This window comes from Drosophila santomea, chromosome 3R (assembly GCF_016746245.2).
Source record: "Drosophila santomea strain STO CAGO 1482 chromosome 3R, Prin_Dsan_1.1, whole genome shotgun sequence".
Lineage (NCBI taxonomy): Eukaryota > Metazoa > Arthropoda > Insecta > Diptera > Drosophilidae > Drosophila > Drosophila santomea.
The window spans coordinates 7044053-7055591 of NC_053019.2; the positions used below are offsets into that span (position 1 = coordinate 7044053).

An 11539-nucleotide genomic window follows, 5' to 3' on the forward strand; every position below is an offset into this window, starting at 1 on the left:
GTAGTGTAGTTCCTGCGAAGTATTTCCACGTAAAGCGAATGAATTTGATTAATATACAAGAATTGTATTATAAAACACAGCTCACCATGGTTGGATTACTTTACTTCATTGATTACTCTTGTTTATATGTTTTGTAATTTCGATTCAATATTGTTTTAGAAAACCTGAACAGATAAAAATGAATGATGAATGAATGCAAAAATAATATTTAAAACACATACATATCACATATAATCATATTTCATTATGTTAAAGTTTACATTTTCGTTGGGTATATTTATACACGGATCTGACACATAAAATGTATTTACTCAGCAGATAGATGTGAGCTTATTTTAGAACAAAAACTAATCAGTTTTCGCACATCACTGGCTTGTATTGCGTTAAATTAGTCATTCTAAAAACATAAAATTTCACTATTAATGAAAAACGTGTATTGAGGCACAAGATTTTGTAGTCCTTAAAAATCCCAGACTCACAAAAATTCCCACGGACGATGGTGTAAATATTTTTATGCTTACATGGATATATACACGATGTGGCCAGCAGGACAAAAACCGGCCACATCCAAAAAACCGCAGCAAACTAATAATAGCCAGCAAAGCCACATGGCCAGAAAAAGTGCGAGGAAACCGGAAGTTAGGCCAGGGGGAGAAGGCCAGAGATGTGTGCTAAGTGCGGTGGGAGGAGTTGTTGGCAACACGACACAGCAAACATAATTGCAGCCGCGAAATTTACAAATAGCTTTTAGTGTCGCCGCAAAATAGAGAGCATTAACACACACACAAACAGTCTGAGAGCTACCACTTTATCAGGCACTTGGAGAAAATGGAAATTTGCAATTTCAAATGAGGTATTATCCTTCAAAAATTATTACGTTCAAAAGCCAAATTAAATAAGAAATGCACGTACTATTAGTTTTATTTAAAGATTACATAGGTATAATGAAATAACGGGTGTTTTTTTTAGAGGTATAGAACTTTAAGTTGGCATTACTGTTCAAGATGGCGACCGATTTAACAGCTGTCAAGTGATTTATTCTCAGTTTGGTTTGGCAATTCGTCATGCGTGCTTACAAAATCCAACTCGTGCAAGAATTGAAACCAAACGATCATCAAGCAAGGCGTAGATTCGTCGAATGGGCCCAAAACGAGATTGCTGTTGTTCCCGATTTTTCATAAGCCTCCAAGATCTTGTGATTTAACACCGCTAGACTACTTTTTGTGGGGCTATGTAAAGTCATTGGTCTATGCGGATAAGCCACAAACGCTAAACCATTTGGAAGACAACATTCGCCGTGTTATTGCCGATATACGGCCAAATGTTGGAAAAAGTCATTGCAAATTGGACGTCCAGATTGGACTACATCCGAGCCAGCCGTGGCGGTCATATGCCAGAAATCATATTTAAAATGTAATGCCACAAGATTATCTTTCATGTCAATAAAATTCATGTCAATCGAATAATCCATCGTTGTTTTATTGCAATTTAAAGTTCTATACCTCTAAAAAAAAACACCCTATATAAATATGTTATATACATTATATATATATTTGCTTTGCGTTGTATGCTCAATTTGTAAAACTAAGTTACAGGATGGGTATCGGAAGTAGCTGCAGTAGCTTCTGACTGATATATATGTATGTATATATATATAATATTAAATACATAATATGTATAAATACATATTTTACATTTTACCAAGCTATAGAAACCGTACTTGTTTCAGTTCCAACCAATTTTAATTTGTGGTTAAAGCCACTTCTCTCAGTGTACACACATGCAACTAATGCACTCAATGCATATCAGCAGCGGGTGGCAATATCGCTAAACAAATGCACCGCCATGGAGGCGAAAGGATAAGGAAGCGGGTCCTCCGGCGACTGGAGTACTGTAGTACAGCAATAGCAATAACTTCGCTACTTTGGACACTCGGGAGAGCACGTCCAATTTGTCATGAGCCAGCGGGATAGAGTCCTGCGGAAAAAATTGTTAATGTAAAAGCGGGCACTGCGAGCACGAGCCAGGATTCCGTCCATGTCCGTGTCCGTGTCCATGTCCTTGGCCACTAATTAATGCGGCTTGTTTGGCTCGCTGGCCGTGGCTCTTTTGGCAAGTTGCAGCCAGCACTTGTAACTGTCGGGAGAACCGACATTACCAGCCGAAAACCCAGCTCCCAAACCCAGAGCCCACCATCCCCGAAAAAGCCTTACTAACCCAAAACCCTGCTTAACATTAGGCGTTGCCGGCTTCTGTCGAAATTTGGCTGCATGGCCGTTGGGTGAAAATTAATTTTTGCATTGCCGCAGTGAGCTTTTCGGCCGATCTCAGTTCCGGGACTTGCCTGACTTTTTCGCATTTGTTTAACTCTACCCGGTTACCGCCCACCGTGCGTATGCGTAATGACATATTTGGGGTTGTTCGAGAGTGGGCTTTTGGGATTGGTACAAGAGTTTTATGGCCGTACCCAGCATGTTCATGTTGCAACAGCATTCAACATGTCAGAGAGTCAGTGAAATGCAAAGCTAGCTGGGAGTTGAGAAGGCGGTGATAAAGGAGTCGTGTTTTGGAGTTCACGCTGGCTCCTCATCTACTGATTGTAGATTGTAGTTGGCTTTAATTTCTGTTTAGGGAATATGAAAATGTAAATAATTCCAGATAAAATAAGGCATATTACATATATGTACATATTTATGTACATAACTTATGAGGTCATATATAAGAATCATGGATTTTTTCGGCTAAACTGACAATACAGTATTTAAATATTTTAATAAACGGTTTGAACATTTTTTTTATTTAATATTCTTTTTGATTTCTAGTTTGATAAAATACTATATGTATCTTCTATAAATAATGTAAACTATAAAAAAAAATATATTTCTTCATTAATCACATAAAACCTTTTTTATTTACATTTATCTACATACTTTTATCTACATTTAAATTCGCATAATCCAAAAATCAACCAGGCAGTCAGCAACATTTTCGCCATGCAAAAAACTTTTCTCATTACGAAATCGTTGCAACAAAAAAGTAAACAACACTGAAATGCTTCCCCTTTCCCAAATGCAACAAGCAAACATTTTCCGAGCAAAAGTAAAACAATACCCAATAGTTTGTCTACCCCATTCATTTGTACTTTTGCCAACTTTGACAAACAATAAAAGTGCAAGCTAAATATTTGCTGTATGATAAAAGTTAAGGCGTCCTTCAATCGAGCGAAAGTGCCATGCTGAAATGGCGACCTACGAATATCTTGTAGCAAATTGGTTAAATTATAAATCGTTTTCCCTTCCTTTGCAGCCACTTTCGACGGAGAGAAAAAGAAAGTTGTGCCGACAGCAATTTCCGGTGCTCAGTTGCCAAAAATGGAAGGAAGACATATGCAAAATGCTGGCAACACCTGTCAGCAGGTGCAGCAATCTAGGATTCTATCCTTGCTCCCAAGGACGCAGGTACGTTTGGTGGGGGAAAACGGTGCCATCAAGCTGTTGGCTGTAAATTTATTTCAGTGGCAACTTTTTGCTAATTATCAGCTGGCAAGTGTTGCACGTAGATGTGTTTTGTTGCGGGCACAAATTGGTTGAAATATTTGCATTTCCGTTACGTAATTAATAGTTGAACTCCGCCCTGGCAAGTTTATCGCATGACATCACATCTGCTGCAATGTGAATGTGCGCAAATTGTGAAAGTTTTCGGGGTTCGTCTTTAATCTGCTAGAAACGAGCAGGAAGATTAATTAAAGACAGCTCTATCCTTTGACTAGCTGACATTAAACTCGCTAATAATTCTTGAAAATTTCATGTGACTCCCAAAGAATGCAAAAATAAAGCTGGCTCAGGAGTAACAGAGCAATTTGACTCTTCTCTTGAACATAGTTCACTGCAGTGGGTTAAGGGGCGGACTAAGGGGCAAACAAAGGAAGTTTGTTGGCAGCCCACATGTCTGCAATTGCAATGTGTTAATGCAACATATAAAACCAAGAAACTGCCATGATTTCGATTATCTAGTAAACACATTAAATAGCGTGGCAGACAATGGCAGCAGGACACGAAGGACGAGGCCCAGACCAAAGACCGAAATAGAAACATCTCGAGGCAGTGAAATAAAAGCAAAATAAACACTGTAAGTTACTTTAAGTGGCGTAGACTCCAAAATACTTATTGTTTGATTTTTAAGAGAACTTTTAATACGATATCTAAAAAAATAAAAAAAATCTATACATGAATTTTTGGGAACAAGGGTATTAAAGCCGAACACATTTAGAAAGAACTAAGAGTACTTAATAAATATATTTCTGACCGGATTCAATATACCTTTGTCCGCTACTAGAAAGCGGGTATAAAAAAGGAAAAGCGAAATGGCGCAAAATCGCGTGCCCCAAAAAATATTTATTGGCCTGGAGCGCTGCCTTGGCAGCGTTGGAATAGAAAGCGCTGTGCCCCAGCTGCAGATATGGCCACGGCTTGGCCCTGACTCCTGCTTCTGCTGCTCCTGGAGAAAAGCCGAAGGAAATGGCGGAAATACAAAGTTGAGGTATCAGACCAGGAAGTGCATATCGCGTCAGGGAAATGTGCGAACAACGGCAGGATCCAGGACAGCTAGAAATCGTAAATAAAATGCAATACATTTGCAGAAGTGCAAACAAACCGAAGCCGAAACGATACCGAATCCCTGACAATCGCAACAGTAAAATTCAGCTACAAAAAATTGCGAATTAGGAGATTTGAAAAAATAATTTAAATATAATGAAGCCATCTGGGATGGTTTCATTTATTAAGAGGCACCATAAAAACGCCACATGCGAAGCTTAAATTACCAAACGTTGGATGAGAATGTGAGAGAATATGAAATTGTTTTCCTTGAAGCCAAAAAAATGGTTAATATCCCAACCATTTTGGAGTGGCTCCAAACCAATTCCCCGCGCGTTATTCCTTAGTGAATTTTCGCTGTAGTCATGTATAAAATACGCATCGCGACTGGCAAATAAAATTTCTGAGGAAAATCAAATGGCAGCCGACATTTGCCGTGTGGACAACCGCGTGTGGGTTGGGTTGATATACCACAAACTGAAACAGAGATTGGGTCGGGGTGCAACTTTATTTTCGGCTCTTGGGAAATTGGAAAATTGCAAATCACGTAGTGCAAAGAAATAGAAATTCGCGTTTTGTGCCCCTTCTTTATTCGGGAGAATAAATCACTGAGCCAAATAAAAAATGCATTTTTATTGCCCAGCGCCTTTTTATGGCATTGAAAAGTTCCGATTGACAAACTTAACACGGCGGTGTTTACCATATTCGCAAATCCCTGCCCTTTGCTCATTTGGTAAGCAATAAAAAACTTGTTGCCAAACAGAAAGTCTGTTTACCTTTTACCCTTCCAGCTCCCACGCAAAATAACCTTTTCATGGCTCCCACACTTTGTTTCTGCACAAGTCAGTCACTTCTTCTCGGGGATGTAAATTTAAATTTTCCAAGTCAAAATACTTTTGACACGGCCACAACAAGCCCGGTGGCTCGCATTATTGCACGCCTTGCATGTGTCAACATTGGGCGCCCAAAAGTATGCACTGTTTGTTTAGGCGCCGTGGTAAACATTCTTCCCACTTTCGATACCCTTTCAGAGGGTAAGATCACACCTGTTTTGCCTTGAGCTCACATTTTCTGGCTTCACTTTGCCCCGAGGCTTGCACGCCACACTTGTCTCAGAATTAGAATTAGATTTAAGCAGGCCACGCTTTCTGTCTACCAAATTATACGTCAGTTATTTTCCACCAAACGCAATACGTAAAATATAGAACAGCCTTTTTGTAAATTACAATTTATTCTAGACCTGGACCTTATTCATCCTACACAAAGATTTGAGGCTGACCACTCATTCTCCGATTACCTTTGAAAAGGCACTGGTGTATGTATGTCCAAAGACATTAGAGTTATTATTATTATTACAATGTCTTTGGTATGGCCATGTATTATCTGTGATTGTTGTTAAATGTTATTATTATTGGTATAAATTTAGACACAGCTGTAGTTAGTCGGCCCTAATGGACTGAATTAATAGCTGCCAAGGACATAAAGGGGGACATGGAATTCCATAATAATACTAATAATAAAATAAATACACATTTTAGAGAGGTCATTTCAAATTCGATCTTCATTTGTGCCCTTTCATGGTTCTTCGGTGTTCTATTCAAAGCGGTGTGCATTCAAAGCAATGAATAAAGTTTACGACTATAAAAAACTAGGTTTGTGATAGTCTGTTGTGGGCGGGTCAAAGGTTTCCCGCTGGACTTAGTTACTCAACCAAGAACAAGCAATAAAAGGATGTGCTCTATAACATTTTTGGGCAGGAGTAAAAAATGATCATAATACAGTGTCAATTTTTTAATTATATTCGATTTCCGGAAATCAGTGAATATAAAATAAATGTGCTCTTTTTTCAGCTCAGTAAACCTGAACAAATTTTCATTTGGTTTCTAATAATGAACACAAGGAATTTTTGCCATTTTACGCACTATATTGGCAATCAAATTAATTAATGTGTGAATGGAAAAGTCACCAAAGCGTTTTGCACTATTTTATTTAATTAGCTAGCACCAGCTCAGTGTGCAATGAAATTAATTATCTGCATTCGGTTTAATGCCGCGTGCCTAAGTAAAGTAGAATGCTGGTTGATGGCGCTAAAAATACAAATAAACCAGCGAAATTGTGCCAGATTAGCTCTGGCTTTTGCCAAATGAAACCTGACAGTTTGTCCCGCTTAATTCGTATTAGTGCATTTACCATTTAGAATCAAATTAGTGGCGAATTATTTAGTTCGCTGTTCTTTGGTAAGTTTCACATACACCCCGCTTTGCTTTTCAAAACTCACGGTGCTTGAATGTAATAATCATTTATAAAAAGTGGGCCAACCCTTGTAAACAAGTAATGACAGATTGCACATACAATTTAATACAATTAATGTACATAGTTGTCAGCCACAAACGAATCCTTTTGAAATAATTCATTTATTAAAAAGTGGTTGGCTTAAAGTTAAAGACAGCAATAAATGCTCTACCATGATTTATTTTCCTTTATTATCAAACTTAAGCTTGCATCCACCGACATTACCTAAATTTTATTTTTACACCACGATAAACGGTCCATGTGTTATGCTGAATGAAGATCTGATACGTCGATATATGTATATCCCACGATTGCAGTATGAAACTGATAGTCGATCTTGGGAGATCCAACCAAAGACATTAGAATTATAATGTCTTTGATCCAACCTATGTATCTATGCATTTCCATTAATTTTTTAGTCTATTTTAAGAGGTTTACTTTCAAAAAATGGTTCGGTATACCGGAGATTTAACATTGAACGCAGTCTCTTCAGAGGTTTCCGTAGTGTAGCGGTTATCACGTGTGCTTCACACGCACAAGGTCCCCGGTTCGAACCCGGGCGGGAACACTTCCAATCTCTTTTTTTGCAAAGTTATTTATTTTCGGAGTCTTTATTTTTGTGTTTTTTTTTTTTATTTTTTTATATAATATCAAAGTATATAAATGTGATTGATAATATCAAAGTATATAAATGTGATTGATTTGCTTGTTTGCAAACAGCTCAATATAAATATGTGTAGCAGCAATCTCATACTGTCAGTGCACTGAGTGAAATCTGTTGTGGGCTCGAACCCAGCCGAGGGCGAGTCAGAAAGAAAGTTTTTATCATATTCTACTAGTTTTTATTTTTTACAATTTCGCAATACTCAGTTATTCTTAAACAATTTAAACAACTTGCATGTAAACAATCTAATGTCTCTGGCAATACTTTTGCTTTCGGAGATTTTTATGCACAAGCAAAGGCGAAAACCCACCCCAATTCAATGGCGCACCAGCAGGTTTGGCTGACTGGCAGCTTGTAATTCCCAAGTGCTTATTCGGAATTTTCCTCGTATAAATACAACACAGGCTTTACAGTTATTCGGAAGTGTATTCTGTGATTGTTCTGTACATTGATCGATATTCAGGTAACTGCATCTGCTTATCAGATCTGTTCAGAGCCGACCCTCCGTCACACCTTTGTGTTTCCCAGTAATTCTGCCTGGCGTTGCCGTGGCTCCTCGTTCGGATCGGCTTTCCGCTGCCTTCCGCCGGACAACGACGGGTTATCCGGCGGTCGACGCACGGTCACGCACCCCCGATCCGTCGCCCCCTCCACCCCTCGGATTTCGGTCTCGACCGGGAGCCGTATTGGGCGGGGTCGGGCGGCGGTCCGGTGCTGAAGCCGGCGACAGTTGCCCGAGTCAGCCACTTTCAAAATTTGTTGGTTAAGTAACTTAGTAGCTTAGCTTCGGATTTTCGTAACAAATTTGCTGTTCAGAACACTTCCATGTACGCGGCATTGCCGAGCAATTTGCCCATTCTTTTGCTGCCGTGAAATTCAAACATTACCAATAACATAATAAACATTATTATACAAGTTATTTCATCATTACTTTAAAGCCCAATATTTGAAAGTAGTAACTTATTTTTTTACGACTGTTGCATGTTTCATTAATGTCAGTGAAACAAGAAATAGAACATCGAATGGGTTTTTGGCAATTTTCCAATGATGTGGGCATGTGTAGCTTTTTGGTTTTAGGATGCCTATTTCTAATTTAAGAGTCTTGAGATTAAAGATGCTAAATTAATGTAAAGGTATGGCGCACGAATTACATGGAGGGCAGTCTTCCACGAGAGACATACCATGCAATTTAGCAGCAGTGAATTTGCACTTGTAAGCCGTATTCAGTTAATACACAAGTCGACCAAATTGACTATTGCTTGATTTCCTCCTACCTATGTAGATTTCACTAGATTCATAGTGGAAAACATAGGAATTGGGGGTAATGTATAATTGTATGTTAATAAATCTGGTGTGAATTGTTGAATTTTAAACCATGTATATCAATATTTGTCAGACAAACAACGGACCTTTTTTTTAAAATACAATTAAAATATTAATAAAAGAAATAAATATTAAACTAATAAAGATAAGGGAATACCCTTATGAAGAGCTAGTATTTTCCAAAATGAATGCGGTGTAATTAGTATATTTTTGAGAGCCGCACAGAGAGTTTCTGTTTCTGCTGCACGGTCACACTGTTTGCATTTTATAAACAAGCGTGGTCGCCGCACAAAATGGATTCTATATTTCTGGTAGACACAACAGGCCGCCAGGAATATAATGGCGAGCAGCAACAGGATATTGTGTACCACAAAGAGCTACTCCTCGCAGAAAAGGACGCGTACAGCTCCGACGAGGAACAAACTGAGGGCGCAGTGGAGCTCTTTGGCCTGAAGCTGAACTGCAAGGAAGTGCTCGGTGTTGTGAGTTCCCTGCCTGACCAAAGGAAGCCGGTCTCAAAGGTTGCCAAGCAATTGGATGACCTTGGCGAAAAGGTCGAGAGTGCTGTGGAGAACTCCAGCAAACCGAAAGTTGTGCCACGAAAGCGGGTAACAGAACTGAACCATGATGGTCCGCACCTGGACCTGCGACAGGAAAACCTGGAATGTAATATGAAGAGAACGAAACAGGCCTTGAATCCCGGTCTCGATCAGTCGCACGCACTTCCCACCGTTGGAAAGAGGCAGCAACCCAACATCAACAGAGTAAGTATAAAGCTATGCCGTAAAAACACCCCTTTTGCCCATGATGACATATTCGACATCGGAGTTTGCGCATTGGCGACCGGACCTAAGGCTCAGACTCCAGCAAATTTTGTTTCATCCGTTGTAATCTTTGCTGCTGCCCTCCAGAATTGGCAGTGGCCGTAAGGCCAGCGGGACACCAAAGACCAGGTATCAAGACTATTGTCTGTCCTTAAGTCCTAGACAGATAGTTTAGTTTCTGGCTTACAGAACACCCAAATAAAAATGAAACACGCACTTTTGTTGACCCAGGAGCTACTTAGGTCTAAGCTATTTGCCATGGTGACGACGTCTTTAGTAATCTGAATGCAACCTATATGTAGTAATTTCCTGCTTTACGCCTGCCTCTTATTTATAATCGCCTTCCTTTCTTTCCTTTCAGATTGAACGCTCTAAGACCAAGGGCAAAGGATGGTTTAATCTCCCCGCAACAGAGATCACCGACGAAATGCGAAACGAACTGAAAATAGTTCAGATGCGATCAGTTTTGAACCCTAAGCAATTCTACAAGAAGAACGACCTAAAACGTCTGCCCAAATTTTTCCAAATCGGAACTGTGCTACCTTCGCATTTGGATCACTATCAAGAAAAGAAGTCGAAGAAGAAGCAGTCTTTGGTTAATGAGTTGTTAGAAGACGAAAGATTCCAGCAGTTCAACAAGAGGAAATACAACGAGGTTATTCAGCGCACAGACAAATATGCCTATCGGAAAAACCTAAAGAAAATGAAAAAACTTAAGAAAAATAAATAAATATATAATATTTTAGGCCCAAACTTACTGGTCTCTCTATTTCATTTAAACTTTACTAGGTTCGATAAATAGTGATGTCAAAATCTCGTCACCTTATGGTTGGTAATTCATTTCATTTTTGGATTCATTTACGAGCATATAAGGAACATAAAAAACATTTTTCAATTTTTTTGTTTCATTTTTTGTTTTGGGGTTCCTCCAAGATGTAATCTTCCTAAAATTGTTTATATTTGGCCAAATATTCGAAAGTCTTAAGTTTTTATCGAAAATCTTACTATCGGATTATTAACTTTAATTATAATAATTAATATATTGCAATAAGAAAATTGAACGAGTGAAAAGATTTTTTAATTTTCTGTCTAATCTTTGAACAGCGCTTGTCATCAGGTTTCCGTAGTGTAGCGGTTATCACGTGTGCTTCACACGCACAAGGTCCCCGGTTCGAACCCGGGCGGGAACAGAAGAATTTTTTAAAAAGTTTATTTATAATAATATATTGTTACATTATACAGGTAGTGTTTGGTCAGATTTTGGAATTCTAATTCTAATTATTTTAGTGTCTTTGGTTCGACCAACTAATTAATTATATAAATATTGTAGTTTAAGAATTTTGTTTCCTGTTTTTCCTGTTTTTTTTTGTAGGGCATACGAGGAATACCCTTCCCCCATTGTGACCATGGACCCATTTGTGCTAACTTTATGTGCGTGTCTAAATTTATAACATAAACTATAACATAAAAGGGAAAAATCAGCGATAATAAGTGGCATAAATGTCAGTGTCTACTGATTCTTCCTCAAAGGAGATCGGAGAATGAAGTCCCTCGGTTGTCTTCTGGTAGGCCTATTTGGTGGACGAGTACTGCTCCCGGCGTTTGCCAGCTGATTCCTGTGGCGCCTAAGCCTTTTATGGGTTTGACTCGAGTAATAAGTAAGTGTACAAAAACATACAATTAAGGTATGCTTTTAGGCATGATCCTTAAAAAACACAAAACAATTTCATCCGGACCGCCGCGGTCGAGTAACTGGCCCTTTACAAAAGTTGTAATGTCTCGTGCTGCACCAGAAACAACATTAATTCACATTTATTTACTGTATCAGCTGGCTGCTATTG

At 38.8% G+C, this 11539-nt stretch overlaps 1 protein-coding gene and 3 non-coding genes across 4 annotated transcripts; all 4 read left to right on the forward strand.

Annotated features, from left to right (window-relative positions):
- The first annotated feature begins 7382 nt into the window (after positions 1–7382).
- Trnav-cac lies at positions 7383–7455 on the forward strand. The gene has a single exon. It is a non-coding gene; the product is annotated as a tRNA-Val (tRNA).
- A 1659-nt stretch (positions 7456–9114) lies between these two features.
- LOC120453814 (deoxynucleotidyltransferase terminal-interacting protein 2) lies at positions 9115–10451 on the forward strand. Its single transcript, XM_039638692.2, has 2 exons — positions 9115–9638; positions 10060–10451. The coding sequence occupies exons 1-2, from the start codon at positions 9168–9170 to the stop codon at positions 10426–10428; spliced, it is 840 nt and encodes a 279-aa protein (XP_039494626.1). The 5' UTR covers positions 9115–9167; the 3' UTR covers positions 10429–10451.
- Positions 9674–9989, forward strand: LOC120454731. The gene has a single exon (XR_005616663.1). It is a non-coding gene; the product is annotated as a small nucleolar RNA U85 (small nucleolar RNA).
- A 364-nt stretch (positions 10452–10815) lies between the features above and the next one.
- Trnav-cac lies at positions 10816–10888 on the forward strand. The gene has a single exon. It is a non-coding gene; the product is annotated as a tRNA-Val (tRNA).
- The last annotated feature ends 651 nt before the right edge of the window (positions 10889–11539 follow it).

What these genes read in the sequence shown, in the direction of transcription:
- LOC120453814 (XM_039638692.2), top strand. Translation starts at nt 9,168, where the DNA reads ATGGATTCTATATTTCTGGTAGACACAACAGGCCGCCAGGAATATAAT. An exon ending in AGCAACCCAACATCAACAGA is followed by an intron (nt 9,639 to 10,059) that starts GTAAGTATAAAG and finishes CTTTCCTTTCAG; the next exon opens with ATTGAACGCTCTAAGACCAA.